We start from the raw sequence: 17,175 nt of genomic DNA on the forward strand, positions 1-17,175 counted from the left end.
ACATTTGTATAAATATATTTTATAGTTTAGAATTTGATCCATAGTGAGAGAACAAAAAAATTTCATTGAAGTGATATACGTATGATAGTTTTGTTTTGTATTGATTATGGTGGATTTTAAGCGTATGTACAACATTAAAGATTAAACTGAAATCATGCCAGACCTATATCAAATCAAAATTAAACTATAAATTAATTTTATACATATGTTTTTCTATGATTTCTTTTAGATATATTATATGCTATTAATATAATTACATATTTATATATAGTGAAGTTATGGACTATATATAATTTAATATTATTTTTATTTTTTTAGTTTTTCTTAATAATTTTAATTATAAATATTTCAAATTAATAATTTTTAATTTTAAATGTGTTACTATATTATATAATTTGCTTAATTCTTAATTGTACATATATTTTATAATTAAAAATTATATAATTAAGAAATAATTAAAATGTATATTACATAATATACTTGTATAATTATATTATATAATATGTTTAATCTTAAATTATATATATATATATATATATATATATATATATATATATATATATATAAAGAGAGTTAAAAATTACATCTGATCATAAGTTGAGTGTAATGGGATAGGCTTGTTGCCATGGTTTTAGTTGGACTTATACGTGCTAAGTTTTTCTCAATTTTCTTTCAATAAATTTTTAACTTATTAAAAAATATATATAACAATTAATTTTAAAGCTTACAATATGATAATTCAAGTATGACTTTTCATGAAAATAATTACATAAAATTATTTCAAAATTTGAAAATTGAAATGAAATCATATTAGAATCGAAGAGTTGAAAATCGAACTAAACTGAAATAAAAATATTGAAAAATTAAATCGAAATTTTATCAAAATTTTAATTTGATTCTAATTTCTAAGTAGACCCAAAATCCAAATTGAAACCACACACCATAGTGAATTTTATCATAACCAATAATTCTAGTTACTCTTGCCATCGATTCATCGGAAAATTTCAACTAATAACGGCAAAGCTTATATAGAGAGGGGCCCCATTATTTATTGTGCAAGCATGAAAATTTTGACATTCAAAGTTGAAGGTTCACATTGATGCAAGTTAATATTTTATAGTCGAGAAATATATAAAGCTGCGAGCACTAACTAGCTATGAAAAGAATACATATTCCTTTGAGAATGAATACAATAGGTATATATAATAGATAATAGAGATAAGAAAGGATGGTTACATTAAAGAAAGAAATATGATGGGGAAAGGGGTGGAGGAGAGAAGGTGAAAAAAAGAGAGCTGGAAATAGGGCAAATTGCTGCGAAAGTGGAGACAAGAAGAGACAAGTCTGCGCTTCAAATGCACGCATGCTTTACTAAACACAGCAACTTCTCAACCCCTTTGGGATTATTGAGACATGCCAACCTGTTTTTTCAACAAGCCTTTGCCCCACATTTCCTTTCTTTCTTCCTCCAATTAACTCTACTTTTGGCTTTAAGAAAACACCAAAGCATGCATAGCTTTTCTTTTTCTTTCCCCTTTTGTTGCCTTTGTTTTGTTTTGGTGGCTTTCTTCTGCATTTTTTTTTTACATTTAAGTTTCTTCTTCTTTTCAGTTATTGTTAAGTGTACATAATGATCTAGTTTAATTGTAAACAGCATTCAACAAGCAAAGCTCCTACATTCAATATGGACCCTCTTCTTCTGTTTTTTTTGCTTATCCTCTCCTTCGTAGCAAATGAGGTTAACCAACTTCTACCACGTGATAAGATGATAATATATATAGGTCAGTCACTTCAAAATGTACTTATACATCACGGTTTATCAAATTAACGATGGCTATAATACATAATGTTAATCTAGTGGAAAAGATTAGCATGCAGTTGCCTAAATTGGATCTACAGTATGGCGATGACTATACTAAATTTTTCTTGAATTCAATTTATTAATAAGAACTTTGCTTTTAAAAAAAATCTAGTGGAAAAGATTATTAATTTCAAACTAAGATTTATGCACAGAGATTTCCCTTATCTTCCAAATACTATTATCTACTACACGTGATAAAAATTAAAGAGAAGTTGCATATGCAGATTCACATATGCATATCTCATCACTGTGATTTCATATAAGAATGATAGTCCAACAAGATATAAACATATAGACAAATAAATTTACTAAATTTATAAAAAAAATATATATATATATTTTAAAGATAAAGAGATAAAAGTGTACGTGGTTATGATTTTGTAGGTTTTGACAAGAGAATATTAGAGGTTTTTAGTCTTTAATGTTCAACTAGCTAGTAAATAATCATTGCAGATGAAATTCATGTCATAAAAACTAAATTTATAGAGAAAAATTGCGAGTACTATAGCATGGAATGTCATGCCCTAACCTAACATGGCATCCTTTGTGTATGCTAGAAAAAGACATTAAAACTCTAAGCTCTTTAGAACTCAAGAAAAAATCAACATGGCATCGCTGAGGACAAAATATATGAATGGCTAACCGGAAACCCTGGACTTGCATATTACATGTTCACGAGGGTCCCACAAAAGAGACATGTGGGTCCAGTTTATAGATGTTCATCTTATCATTAGGGTTTTCGTTAGACCGTAGAGACACCGGTAATGGGTCATTGTCACTCTTCCAATGCGAGCCAGATAATACAGTCGGAGTCAGCAAGTAACCCTAATTCTTTACATTATACGCGGAAACAGTACCTTGCAAAGCATTATTAAGTAATGGAAAAGAAAATTTTTTATTAGCATTAGTATTGTCTAGCATATGAGATTTCAAATATAAATTTCAATTTGACAAAAAAATAGTGAATGAAATTTCTAAATTTTTTCATTATTTGCTAATTAGTTTTTGAATTTTGACAATTACATTACTTAACTCCTAAGGTTATAAGATCAAATTACCCTTATTCGAATTTGCTCTCTCCCTCTCCCCCTCTTCTCCTCTCACACACTCATGCCCTTCCTTTATTCTTCCGAACCTATTCCCAATCTCTTTTGTGCTTTCTCCTTTCTCACCTAAAGGCCACCACTTTTCCAAACTCGAAACCCAAACCCACAGGCCCCCCTCTCCCTCCGTCTCACAACCTAGCTCCCTAACCACTGTTGTTTCGACCTAGTATCACATTTGAGGGCGATGTTGCAATTGCATCACAACTAATAGGGCAAGCGTGACGCATAATATTTGTTCATGCTAAGTTTTTCCTTATTTTTTTAATTTTTAATAAAATTACAGCTAATAAAAAAAATGCGACACACAATAATGGTGGTTGGAGGTGCAATAGGGGTGGCATGAGGCTGACAACAACCACATACAACAACGTAGCGCACCAGGGAGAAAGCTCAAGTGCCTCTTTATAATCTGTGATGCTAACAAGATTTAACTCTATGAACAACTCAAGTACTACATTCACGGCCATTCAATGCTTTTAACCTTGGAGGAGACTCGAATTTTCCAATTCTTTGTTCTTGTTAATTTATAGGTTCAACATTTTGTTAGATTTATGATCCAAAATTCTAGTATATTTGAAAGACCCTTTTCCTGATTTGAGTTGGAGCTTTCCTACATAGAGTAGAACTCTTATTCTAGTATTATTTCTAAATTGACTAGGAATCTTAATTAGATAACACTATAAATAAAAATATTGTCGAAAGATTATTTGGCTTTGCCCATTGAAGAGTGGCTTCACCTATTGGAGAGAGTGACTTTCAGCTCATGGTGTGGGGCTATTGCCCATTATAGAGAGAGACTTTACCAATTGCTGGGTGCTTGCCCATTGTAATCCCATTAAGGGACAGAAACTTTGGCCTAAGGTGGAGAAAGGACATGGAATCCAAGAGGAAGAAATTCTTATCTATTGATGAGAAAACTCTTGCCCATGTAGTTGAAGACACCCTTTATGGTGTAGTAATTAAAGTACTAAATATATTGGATTATGTTTAGAGGAGACTGAGAAGACTAATTAATGTATTTACTATGAGCAGTTATGAAGTATTAGTCTTTTGGATGTATTTGGGTTGATGGATGGTATAGTTTGAGCTTATAATGATGATTATGTAGAGAGGGTAAATCACATAAATATTATATTTTGTGTATTTGTTTTATTTCTTTATAGTTTACACGTTTTTACGGTACACAACGATTAGTATCAGAACATAAGGATGATCTTGATGAGTTTGGTTGAAGGTGAAACTACTGCGACATGTAGAAAGTCACACATGTAACAATGGTAATAGTGGAGAGTTGAAATTAAGGTAGAGCTCTTGATGCAAAATTAAGAAAATTGTTAACGCAAAAATTTTGTAAAGAAAGAAGTAAGTTACACCCAAGATAAAGATCGAAGAATTGAAGATTTGAAAGGTTCAAGCTTGATCATAGAGATTTGATGATTTAATGACACCCAAGAATTTGAGGTATGCAATGGTTGATGGATTTTATTTCAAGGTGGAGATTGTTAGATTTATGACCCAAAATTCTAGTGGATTTAGAAGACCATTTTCCTAATTTGAGTGAGAGATTTTCTATATAGAGTAGAACTCCTATTTTAGTGTTATTCCAAAATTGAATGAGATTTTTAATTAGATTAGGACTGAGGAATTAACACTATAAATAAAAGTATCGTGGAAAGATTATTTAGTTTTGCCCATAAAGAGTGGCTTCGCCCATTGGAGAGACTGGCTTTGCCCATAGGAGAGACTGGCTTTTAGTTCATAGTGTAGGACTGTTGCCCATTGTAGAGGAGTTTTGCCAATTGTTGAGGATTTAACTCTATCCATTAATAAGGGGCTCTTGCCCATTGCAGTCCCATCAAGAGAGAGGCTTCAGTTTAAGTTGAAAAAATGATATAAAATCTAAAAGGAAGAAATTTTTGTATTTTGATGAGAGGGCTTTTACTCATGTAGTTGAAGACGCCCTTTATAGTGTAGTAGTAAAAAATTGAGAAGACTAACTAATGTATTTACTATGAGAGAGAGAGGGGGAGAGAGGGAGAGAGAGAGAGAGAGAGAGAGAAATGGTGAGACAGAAATAGAGGAAGAGAAAGAGCAAAGAGAAAAATGGAGCAAGAGGGAGAGAAAGAAAAAAGGTGAGAGAAAAAGACAAATAGGAAGAGAGAGAGAGAGACACAAAGAGAGAGAGAGAGAGAGAGAGAGAGAGAGAGAGAGAGAGAGAAGGGATGAAAAGAGATAGAGAGGAGAAACATAAACGGGAGAGAGACTCAATAGAGAAAAGAGTGATAGGAAAAGAGTGTAGGGGTATTATATGAATAATGTTTTTTTCCCCTCTTCTATTTAACTTGCTTGACTAGCATAATGTGGTAGAGAAAAATAGAAAAAAGGCTATTTAGTTTAACGAATCAAACTTTAGAAAATAGTTGAAATTTAGGGATTAACTAACTAATAATGAAAAAAATCCATTAAAAAATTTTCCTTAAATTTTCATCTATAAAATTCATCTTGCATATAAAAAAAACTAACTAATAATGACAAAACTCGATTACCTAAAACATATCGGAATAAAATAAATCCATAAAGAGACTTATAATAGGCTGGCTAGCTCCAAGGAATCTAGTAGCTCTCTCATCACTTCCTTCGCTCTATAATTCGACACCCTTCTCCCCTCTCAGTCTTTAACTCACACAAGACCCGAAACAAGAAGCTAACGCTAAGCTATCTCCATTTTAATTTTCATGGCCACTCAACATGAAAATTATGTACCAATAGTTACTGTTACAAAGAGGGCGTCCGTATATCCAAAAACCGTTCACCCTCACAGAATTCTCAACCTCTCTAGCTTGGACAGGCAGTGTCCTTTACTTATGTACTTGGTTTTCTTTTATAAGCCATCTCATGCTTATGACAACTTGTCGCTCAACTTAGTTTTTAGCAGCTTGAAATCCGGCTTGGAAGAGACCTTGTCCATCTGGTACCCTGCAGCAGGTAGGCTGAACTTGAATCCAAATGATGGAAAGCTCAATCTTTGGTGCAACAACGAGGGTGCAGTTCTAAGTGAGGCAGTGACGCAAGTAAAGATCTCAGACCTTGGAGACCTCTCGCAGTACAATGAATTCTTTGAAAATCTGGTCTATAAACCTGTTTTCAATGGAAATTTCTCTGAGATGCCCTTGGTTGTTGCCCAGGTGGGAATAGTGTATGCGTGCGTGTGTACTTTTCATATATATATATATATATATATATATGGAGGTGAGATCTTAATATCTTACTAGTTTATTAGGTTTCTTCACTAGGGTTTCATATAATTCTTCTCTTCAATATCCACTTACTACGTATATTATTTAGGGCATCTCCTAACGTTCGACTCAAGTCTTGTAATTAAGGTGTTAGATCATTAATTTATTTTATCAACTGATGATCATATGCCTTATACAGGTGACAAAATTTGGCTGTGGAGGCTACTCAGTGGGCGTAGGCGCAAGCCACTCCTTATTTGATGGACCAGCCACCTTTAATTTTCTGTGTGCATGGGCTTGTAATTCTGCAACTATGAAAGAAAAGGGTAGGTATGAGTTTCAAAAACCAGTCCATGAAAGAGGGCCACTGGTACAGGTGGGTAATTGCCACGCCCAAAAATCCAACACAACGAGAGCAGCAGCAATAGATCATCTATATCAGTTGATACAACAAACGCTTGCTGATCATCATCAGAATCTTGCTATACATCACGGGCGGTTTGGAGATCGAAACCCTAATTACCTTCTAAAGACTTTTCATCTGAGTGGTACGATGATAGAAAACCTGAAGAGGAAAGTACTGGGAGAGAAGAGAGGCAGCAGCTTCTCATCATGTTCATCTTTTGAGCTACTCGCAGCTCATCTATGGAAGGTAAATTAATTAAGTTCTTTTCCTTTATAAGCAATTCCTTCTTCTGTCTTTATGTTTACTGATTTAACCTGATGAAAGGAAAAGAAAAGATGAGAATTTGATAAATAGAATGAACACGGTGATTTTAGTTCAGATATAGGAGACTTTTAACTTCCTTATAAAAGTTAACATGCATCATGAACGCAGTGATTTTCTATCATATGGGAGACAAAAAAGTTTAAGCTAAAATTAATCTGTAAAACCCTACCCATAGCCCTTTTTATACCGAGATTTACTTCCAAGTTTTTTCACCTGGTATATGTTGTCATAGGTCGGATTTATAAGGGTGGTCAGATGTTCGGTTTTAATCAGATGATACATGCTAACATATTAATAAACTTTGCCAAAAAAAAAAAAAATCAAAAGCTAGCCTTGCATGTGAGCAGGGGACAAGACAAGAAACAAGTACCCTAAAACAGGAAAGGGAAAAGAAATAAAGATTATATATATATATATATAAAGGTCTACGAGGACTATGAGGTTGGCAATTACATTTCAGATATGCAAATTAATAGAATCTAAGACCAAATGTAACATCATTATCATTCTCCAAATTAGCTGTAAAAAGGAGAAGCAAGAAAGATTTTCTTGGCTTTATATTTGATTTTTGGTTTGCTAGACAGCTTTTAATTTTTTTTTTTTTTTTATTTCCTCCTAAATCTCCAAACTATTGCTATCAAATCTAAGTGACAAGTCATGAAAACTTAGAAATCATTAAGGAATTCAGTTTTAAAATTCATCTTTATATACATGATGTGATTATTATTTTGAATTTATTGCAGGAAGTCACTTTGATAAAAATAAAATAAAATTCAACTGAAATTGAAAGCATTAGAAATCGATCAAACAATAAATTGGATGAATAGGATAGATATTTTCTTTTTTTTTTTTTTTTTTAATGAATCTTCCAATTTTAATGTGGATGATCTATCTTGTGAAACATTAGAATGCAATAATTTAGAGACTTGATAGTCATGCGCTTATACATTGGACATTTAGACCTTAATTTCTTTTCTTTTTCCTTATTTTGAAGATAGTTAGATGTTTTTCTCCAAAAATTAAAAGAGTTAACTAATTAGAATTGGTTGACCATTGAGTTAGCTTAGCTCAATGGTAAGTTATCTTTAAATTCATAGGGTCTCAAGTTCAAATTTTAATATGAATTAAATGAATTTAAAAAAAAAATAGAATTAGTCGAATTGATAGCTGAAGATATATAAATTAAACTTCTAGACAGAAGGGATGTATTTTTAGTTTTTCTATCAACAAAATAAGTATATCAATGAGCAAATTATTGAGTGCATCCACTATATGTATACCTTCATTCACAAAAGTGAGAATTTTATTTTATATTAATTAAATTTAAGCTTCAATTACTTTTTATTTTATGAATAATTAGTGCATTATTTTTTAATGCATCAGGTGTCAAATGATTTAGCTTTTAGCGATGAAAAAATTTGAAATATAAGTCATGAATTTTGATAATGTGAAGGTTTACTTTAATTGATTAGAATAATGGGTTGAAGTTAGGTTTAAAAAGGGGGAAAAATCATTTGAGTGTGGATTTTAAAGGTTTGATAGAGAAATCATATTTGAAATCCACTTCATAAATGAGTTTTTAACCATATCAATAATTTAATATTAATCTAACTAATTAAACAATGAGTCAACTTTTATTGAACAATTTAAATAAAAAATTAAATCCAAATCTCTATTCCAAATCATCCAAACATATGAAAAAAGGAAAAAAAATTTCTCAATAAATAAGGAGATTAATTCCTTTGAATCTTAATAATTGGGTTATAAAAAAAATCTCGAAATAGTGTTGTGCTATAAAAATCATACTTGTTGATCATCTAACTCAGGTCAGGACCAAGGCTTTAGGAGTGAGGAAGGAAAGAATGGTGTGCCTGCAATTTGCCGTGGACGCAAGGAACAAGATGGTGCCCTCACTGCCTAAAGGTTTCAGTGGCAATGCTTATGTTCTGGCATCAGTCTCAATAAGAGCCGGCGAACTGGAAGTAGAAAGCCATGAAGCGATAATAGAGAAGATAAAACAAGCTAAGAACTCTGTCAACAGTGACTATGTGAAAGCATATATGGAGGCACTTGATGGACCCCAAGCTAATCTCCCTCCTCTTAATGAGCTCACATTGGTTTCTGACTGGACAAGGATGCCATTTCACAAGGTTAATTTTCTACAGGGAGACGCAGCCTATGCTTGTCCTCTTGTCTCTCCATTCCCTCAGGCTGCTTACTTTATGCAGAATCCAATCGACTTCAGAGGTATTGATGTGAGGATTGGCTTACCTCCACAGGCCCTGGATGCTTTCTCCCACTACTTCCTCATTAATCTTTTATAAACCTGAAGCATCCTCCTTATATCTTTGTTTAGTAATTAACTTGCCCTTTTTGCTTGAGATGGGTAATGGACTTTAGGAGGCAGTGAAGATTATAAGAAAATGATTACCACAGGTTGTAATAATGGTATGTCATACTCAGTTGTTGAAAAGCTAGTTTTTAGATACATGATACATAATAAGGAACTGCCATTTGTTAAGAGGTAATCCAGATCCCATTTCTTGTCATAATAGTAAGAGGTGCTTTTCTAGGTCAAATACTGCTCCTTCTCTTTAATGTGGGTCCTCGGATAATCTCAAGCTTAAGGAGAAGCATGTAAAAACAAGCAAAAAACTCTGGGCTCATGATCAAGAAGATGCATTTCCTATAGTTCAAAAACAAAAACGCTCTTGGAAATTTTCACAAGTTGAAACTGTTCAACCAGCTAGAAACATTCGCTCTGCTGAAATAAAAACAACTGCTAGTAGCATAGAGTTGTCTAGGGAAAAACTAGAAATGGAAATCACAGATCAATGAAGTATCAATTACACAAGGAAAACGTGATTCTATGGCAGATCCTTCTCTCTTGGAGATTCTGGCAGCAAAAAACTGCTTTACATGCACGTCCTAAGAGAATAAGAACCAAACCCAAATTCTTCTTCTGTTATTGTCACCTTATCTTGCTCCTGCATCACCAAATTCGTGTTAGCAGATGCCCAAGACAAGCTGATGAAGAGATCAAAGCCACATAATGATTATCACAAAGCAAGGTAATTTGAGACATTCTCCAATGATAAAAGGGGGACAAAAAAAAGCACTACTATATGTAGATAATGTCTATTCATTTTCAATGTAGGTATACAGTTGGCAATGGCTAAATTATTTGGATGCCCCATGCCAAAGTCATAAGTGAAAAGACATGTGGCATCGATTAACTAAGCAATTTTCACCCTTTCCAACTGTATATATATACCAAAAGAATGTAGAAATTGTCTATACCAAGAACTTTTCAACAAAAAATGGCATTGAGACCAAGATGACTAAACACTTGCACTAACCACTAAAAATATTGTAAGGAATGAAAATTACTATAATTATTTGAGCATAGATGTAAATCAATCTATCCTGGCGTGTGGATGGATATAAATCACGCTATCCAGTATAATCGAAGGGAAAATAGATGATTGCTTCAAGCCTCACAGGAGTACTTGGCAAAATTAATAGAGTAGCAGCTGATGGATTGCATGTACAATGCCCAAAGTGGGGGAAGAACTAAATAAATAGGATGTTTAGCTACCTTACTCGGCCTCAATCCCCATCTAGTTAGGATTCGTTATATGGATCCATTTCCTCCATTCTGTTGGTTTAGGGTTACATTTTCAAAAAACCACATTAGCTATTGGCAAAAATCAACAATCATCTGATGGACAGTAATTTCACTACATTGAAATAAAGGCATTACAAGGGCAATTCAATTCTCTCTCTCTCTCTCTCTCTCTCTCTCTCTCTCTCTCTCTCTCTCTCTCTATATATATATATATATATATATATATATATATATATATATATATTACCAGGTAATAATACTACTGATGCCTAGGAATATATTTCGAGTAGGATGTGTTTGCAATAGCTGTACATTTGGCAAGCTTCCAAGAAATTATAGGGGCACCTGATATACCTAATTATGTAGGCCATAGTGTCTAAAGCTGTACAGTTGGGAGGCCTTGAAGAAATTGATAGGTTTCCTCTATAGTATACCCAATATATTTCAAATAGACTCACTGTAACAATGATGGTATGATACAATGACAACTCTATTTTTGGCTTGCTTGCAGAAAATTCAAGAACAGCCAAGCAGATAGTGTGTTCATGAAAGAACAGGATAAGTCCCTACAAAGGAAATGGAATGATGTTCAAAGAATATGGACCCTCTACATTCTCTGGATTAGTCATTCTCCTCCTGAACAATAATATTAAACAAGATACATGCACAATTCATCGCTAACTCAGAATGGCATAGCCAAATTTAACATACAAAAGACATGCAAGCCTCAATGCTCATGCCATATTTTCAGAATATAACAAGAAATTTAATTCACAAAAATATAAATAAATAAATAACTCTTATGAAATTGCATAATGCAGATTTTAATTGTATCCCATAGAGCAATTATAAACTACATTATAAAGTTTATAATATTAATACATGTTAGATAACAAAGCAGAATTGGAAAAATTATGCAGCTTAAGGCTGAAAAGTTACTGAGCAGGCTTTTAAGGCAAACTGTAAGAAACCATAGATGATAATCCACAGCTTTCACTATGTTAGTGGAACAATCCCGTAAGTATGCTCAAGTCAATTGACAACTGACAGGAAAAGAAACAGATAACTATGCAGTCAAAAGGTTTGTAAAAAAGAAACTGATACTTTGTGAGGTCAGAATGATTCACTTCTACTGCCTAAGGAATGTGAAGAAAAAAAAGAAATTGCATTAGCATTCATAACAATAACTGAACCAAAGCACTTAAATGTAATAACACCAGCTACAGGTTAAAGACAGATTTTGCGGTCATTCCTAAATTAAAGAAAAATAGTATACACATATAAATTTCTTTCAATTACCCACAAGTGAAGATTTATCCACGTAAAACTGTATCAACTTGTCATTACACAAGCTGAAGCCTGCTAAACTTCAGTTAGATTATGCTAGAATCTTGAATGATTCACTGTTAATGCTTAAATTAATTGAAAATTGGAATGCACTTGCTAAGGCACTTAGAAAATTTTTATTGGCCTTGTACCTTGAGCACTGGCATGGATTAAGTGGAAGCTTGGAAATGTTATGCAATTTATAGCCAAGATATGACACAGGAAATGAAGTCTCAACAGGAATTCACAGTTGCACATGGATATGGTAACATACCTGTTTCACCATTACACTCTCTAAATCATCCAAGGAGCCAAAATTATTAGAAAAATAACTACCCTGTGGCTTCTGTTGGCCTATCACATATCCATCATTTGAACTCATCAGGGTCTCCATTGCCAAATTGTCAACCTCATTGTGCTTCAACAGAAATGGATCCACAATATCTGATTGCCTTGTTGAATTGAAGCTCTTGGTTTTCTGGAAAATTGCATTATTTGGGTCCAAACTCTGGCCCATAGGACTCCCAGTGCCATGATTAGGAATTACAGAGTTTATTGAACTACATTCGGCATTTGAGTGGTAAGTGGCATCTCGCCTCTGGCTCTGGTCATCCCACCCTTGTGGGGCATTATTAATTATTTGTCTGGTATTACTTCTAATTGAAGCTATTTGGCACTGTAAATCTGCCTTAGAGTCCTGCAAGTGAATTGGCACTGTAGAAATAGAAGAGACTTGAGAAGGATTATTCCCACTTTGCAAAGCCATTGTTGACATGCTATCTCTGATGTTACTAGGAAGCAGGGTAGCTTGTTTGAAACAGTCATTTATGCCAAAAGAATTCGATTGGTCACCTGTTGACTGAACAGCACTTGACCAGCTGTCATTACATCTACCATGATCCAAAAAATTGGAAGAAAATCCTGAATCTAAAGAGGCCACAGTAAGAGAAGATTGTTTTCCAAATTGTCGGCCATCTTGAACCTCTTGAACACTCCCTTCTAACATCAAGGGTTTGTTTGAAACACCAAGGAAAGCACTGTTTGAGCTGCTAGCCATTATTTTTGCATCCTGGAAACCATTGGAAACAGAGAAAGTAGTTGTATTATTAACATCAGTAGGAAGTTCTCTGATATAGGTAACACCCTTGTTAGGTTGTATTTGATCAACTTCCAATGACATCGGCATCCCTTGAAGCACATTCCCATCATTTCCAGTATGCACAATTGACTGAAATTGGCTCTGACAATTAGTCAAGTGGCCTGGGGTTGGCAAAGGACCTATTTGAATCACTCCACTAGAAGGCAGACCACACATACCAAGAGCAGCAGGCGAATTCAACCTACCAAGCATGCCACTTGGTGGGAGAGATCTGAAAGCTGCATTATGAAACTGCCCAGTTCCAGCCAAATTGGGGAACCCAAGTCCATTCACAGAACTCATTTGCAAATACGAAGAATCTGTACTGCCTAACGCTGCCACCATATTAGCTTGCTGATTTGCAACAGTGCTGATCCTTTTAAGGTAAAGCCTATATTTCTGCAATCACAAAATGTAATTAACTACCAGGAGCAAACTATTACTTTATATTGAATTGAGGCAGGGGGTGTAAGTATATACCTGTAGATGGCTCGCAACATTTTCTCTTGTAAGCTTTTCAACATTCATCAAATCGAGAATCTTTTTAGGGACAGCTTCTGCATGAAAACAAGAAAAATTTGAAAATACAAAACTATAACAATGATAGCAAGATAATAGGATTCATCCATAAATAGATTAACTATGACAACTATAGCTCTGAGAATTAGTTATTGACTTGTATGGTTGCTTTGGTTGAATTGATTGGTGAAAACCAAACAATGGAAATGGAATAAAAATATCAGAGATCACATATTATCCCCCAATCTATTTAAAAAAATAATAGTCATTAGATCTGTACAAGATGATGGGAGGAAAAGCAAATGTCCACATACTTGCAAATGCACACATGCAAGCACACACAACACAGTTGAGTATGACATAACTTCAAAACCTCAAAACATATTTTTCAGATAAAGGGTTGAAGACATACTGTCAATGCCTAACTGATTAACAGCTGCAACAAACTTGCGATGCAGCTCTACTGACCAAACAACCCGAGGTTTCTTTTGGGTTGTCGGATCCTCATTTTCATGTTCATTATCATCACGATCCTCATCCTCGTCTTCATTCTGGTCCTTCCTTTTTTTATTAAGCTTCTGGTCGGCTGTGGCTTCACTACTTCCATGATGAAGCTTGTCTTGGTTGTCAAAGTGATTCCTATCCTTGTTATTGAATTTTCTTCTCCTAATTACATGTTGCCAGATGTTCTTTAACTCCTCCATTCGAACAGGCTTCAGCAAATAATCACAAGCTCCATGACTAATCCCTTTCATCACAAGCTTTGGATCACTATTTGCCGACAACACTGCAGCAGACATTTCAACATTTGAATTAGGATCATGCCCTGGTTGAACAACCTCATGCTGCAAAGGTGTTTGTATAATCAAATGCGTTCACCCAAATCATAAAACTGAACAGAACACAGTTCTAATATTCAGCTTTGGAATCAACTTACAAAATGGGTTTATTCAAACTAATAGAGGAATCACTAAACTTGTCAACAATATTGCAAATTCAGAAATGGTACAAAATTGAAAAATTTTTAATTGTTTGCTGAAAGTTTAATGATAACGTGTAGAATCTGTAACACATCTTCAATCAACAAAACCAAGAAAAGACCATGTGTAATGTTTTTGGCTTACTTATGACAGGTAGGTCCATCTCAAGCCCCACGAGCTCCAGCAATTTAAAACCATCCATGTCTGGCATATGCACATCACTGATAACCAGGTCAAACTTGTTCTTGTTTTCTCTCAACATCTTCAATGCTGCAATTGCCTGACTTGTCGTGGTAACTGCACAGTCCATAATTCATTTTGAATAAAACCAAATTATCAAAATCCACAAGCACCATAATCAATTAAAACATATAAGTATAAAGCAGTGATTTGTACATGATTATTAAGAAAACATATCAGTAATGAGTCAAGCCTAATAAATCATGAGATGTTGGAAACTTAAGCAGAGAATGAATCTAAATCTTTACTTTAAAACGAGGGGCAAAAAAGAAAAATAAAATTCTAACTCCAGAGAACCAAAAAACCAACTGTAGATGTGCAATCAACTCAGTAGATCCTACAGTTTCAATAATTATAGCTAGTGAGAGACAGTGAAGATTCAAAAGCGCAACTGTAAACTCTATCACAATGATGAAGAATAAAATCTTGTTAAAGTAGATGCATATCTAAGGGCCCATATCGCAAAAGAAAGAAAATGGAATAGAGAAGACCCTAAAATGGAATAGAGAAGACCCTTTAGAGGAAAACAATGGGAGTGAAAACAAGAGAGAAGTTCAATTAGGCCAATAGTGGGCACAGATTTCATATTTCACGCAGAAAATATATAAATTGCGAAATGAAGAACAAAATCACCAAATTAGCCAACCAACAAACAACAACAAAATCATAACAAGAATGCATAACACCCAAGTCCAAAAACTCATAAACGAGTGATTGAAACAACAAAAAACGAGGATGAAGGAAAAAAGAAGAAGAAGAAGAAGAAGAAGAAACCATGGTATTGGCATCGACGAAGCAGGGTCTCTAGCAGCAAGAGGCAAGTAGGGTCATCGTCAACGGCCAAAACCCGCATGCCAATGGGAAACTGGTCTCTAGGTTGTCCAATTCCTTGCTCTACAGTCATTTTTGTCGAATAAAATTTGACAAAGGAATAAAAGAGAATAAAATGATAGTAGTATCTGCTGTGAAGCTCAGATTTGAACAAAACCCAGAAGCTAAAACAAACACAGAGATTGAAAAAATGAGAGATTTGAGGGAGAAAGTGATTAAAGATTGCGAATTGAAGAAGGTGGAATATGGATTAGAGAGAAAAAGGACTAAAAAATAGAACAATTAAGTTTAGTTGCTACTGCCTTAACCATGAAAAAGAGAGAGAATATGGGAACTACATTTTGGACGGTGATTCTGATTGAACAAATTTCACTGTTAAGATTTCTTTTACCAAATTTGGTTTACTTGCGCGTACTTCCCACGCGATTTTGTTCGGCTCTTTTGCTCCTTGTCTGGTTCTTAGCTTTTGGCCTTTGCACAGAAACAAAGAACCAAATATTAGAGGTGGTCAATGATCCACTCAATTCTCACTATATTTTTTTTAAATTTCGATTCGAGTATATATTATTAGTTAATTGTAAAAAAAATATATGATTTTTTTAAATGGTAATGGATATGGTATTTTTTATTTAAATTTAAATTAAAATTTATTTAAATTTTTAAAATTTATTTTAAATTCAATTATTATTATTATCTAAATAATGTCACTTATTTAGGCTCATATATTTAAATTAATTATTTACATGAAATATATTTTTTATTATTAATTTATATTTAAAAAAAAATTAATAATTTTATAAATTCCACTCTGGTCTACATTCACAACTGTATTACATGCATAAAAGTTATAAATATTATTATAAAATATATTTTATATTTAATTAATTATTTATATTAATAAATTTAAATAATAGATCAACCATAAAATTTAAATTCACTTGAATTTGTTATAAATATATTTTTTTGTTAATATTAAATTTATTTTAAAATTTAATTATATATTATTTAAACTCAGTAAAATTCTATTCAATTAAATATCTATTTTTCCTTGTTTGTGGATTGTGACAGTGACACCATTTCCTTGTTTGGGACACAACGAAAATGGAGAAAAAGTAATGGATACGTTTCACCTCGGTTCACATATTCCATTCTCTCCAAAATGAGATGACGAATTAAAATTTAGTTGCAAACTACATATTTATCCTTATTTTATATTTAATTTTTATCCACAAATTATATTTTTAAGATTAAAATCGGAAATTTCTATACTTTTTTAAATAAAAAAAAATTAATTCCCTATTTGTTTTCCCTCCATTTTCCCTTGCTTTTAAATAAAGGAGGAAAATACTATAATCTCTTGTTCTCACATTCCCCTTCCCTGATCATTTTCTTTTGCCTTATTTTTTTATTTTCCAAACAAAGCATACTAAGGTTGACTTTGAATAATCATGATATTAGTTTGGCACTTCTCTTTTTTTTTCTTCTATTTATTTTTTTTTTTTTTACCAATTCTTATTTTTTTTCATTTTTATTTTTGGGTTTTTGAGAGTAATAAAAGTTTATAATGATTTTATATATAA

At 33.1% G+C, this 17,175-nt stretch overlaps 2 protein-coding genes across 2 annotated transcripts; one reads left to right on the forward strand and one right to left on the reverse strand.

Moving 5' to 3' along the window:
- Window positions 1-5,581: 5,581 nt before the first annotated feature.
- Window positions 5,582-9,454, forward strand: LOC110668962 (brassinosteroid-related acyltransferase 1-like). The gene is made up of 3 exons (XM_021830382.2): window positions 5,582-6,152; window positions 6,403-6,855; window positions 8,760-9,454. Exons 1-3 carry the CDS (start codon window positions 5,703-5,705, stop codon window positions 9,255-9,257), a joined length of 1,401 nt encoding a protein of 466 aa, XP_021686074.2. The 5' UTR covers window positions 5,582-5,702; the 3' UTR covers window positions 9,258-9,454.
- Window positions 9,455-9,599: 145 nt separating this feature from the next.
- Window positions 9,600-15,962, reverse strand: LOC110668961 (two-component response regulator ARR12). The gene is made up of 6 exons (XM_021830379.2): window positions 15,539-15,962; window positions 14,669-14,821; window positions 13,957-14,331; window positions 13,506-13,582; window positions 12,162-13,424; window positions 9,600-9,920 (listed from the first exon to the last, which is right to left on the reverse strand). Exons 1-6 carry the CDS (start codon window positions 15,666-15,668, stop codon window positions 9,849-9,851), a joined length of 2,070 nt encoding a protein of 689 aa, XP_021686071.2. The 5' UTR covers window positions 15,669-15,962; the 3' UTR covers window positions 9,600-9,848.
- Between the last annotated feature and the right edge of the window lie 1,213 nt (window positions 15,963-17,175).

This window comes from Hevea brasiliensis, chromosome 11 (genome assembly GCF_030052815.1).
Source record: "Hevea brasiliensis isolate MT/VB/25A 57/8 chromosome 11, ASM3005281v1, whole genome shotgun sequence".
Taxonomy (NCBI): Eukaryota; Viridiplantae; Streptophyta; class Magnoliopsida; order Malpighiales; family Euphorbiaceae; genus Hevea; species Hevea brasiliensis.

What these genes read in the sequence shown, in the direction of transcription:
- LOC110668962 (XM_021830382.2), top strand. Translation starts at nt 5,703, where the DNA reads ATGGCCACTCAACATGAAAATTATGTACCAATAGTTACTGTTACAAAG. An exon ending in TGCCCTTGGTTGTTGCCCAG is followed by an intron (nt 6,153 to 6,402) that starts GTGGGAATAGTG and finishes TGCCTTATACAG; the next exon opens with GTGACAAAATTTGGCTGTGG. An exon ending in TCGCAGCTCATCTATGGAAG is followed by an intron (nt 6,856 to 8,759) that starts GTAAATTAATTA and finishes CATCTAACTCAG; the next exon opens with GTCAGGACCAAGGCTTTAGG.
- LOC110668961 (XM_021830379.2), bottom strand. Translation starts at nt 15,668, where the DNA reads ATGACTGTAGAGCAAGGAATTGGACAACCTAGAGACCAGTTTCCCATT. An exon ending in TAATCAGTTAGGCATTGACA is followed by an intron (nt 13,583 to 13,956) that starts GTATGTCTTCAA and finishes GTTTTCATGCAG; the next exon opens with AAGCTGTCCCTAAAAAGATT. An exon ending in ATGTTGCGAGCCATCTACAG is followed by an intron (nt 13,425 to 13,505) that starts GTATATACTTAC and finishes TTGTGATTGCAG; the next exon opens with AAATATAGGCTTTACCTTAA.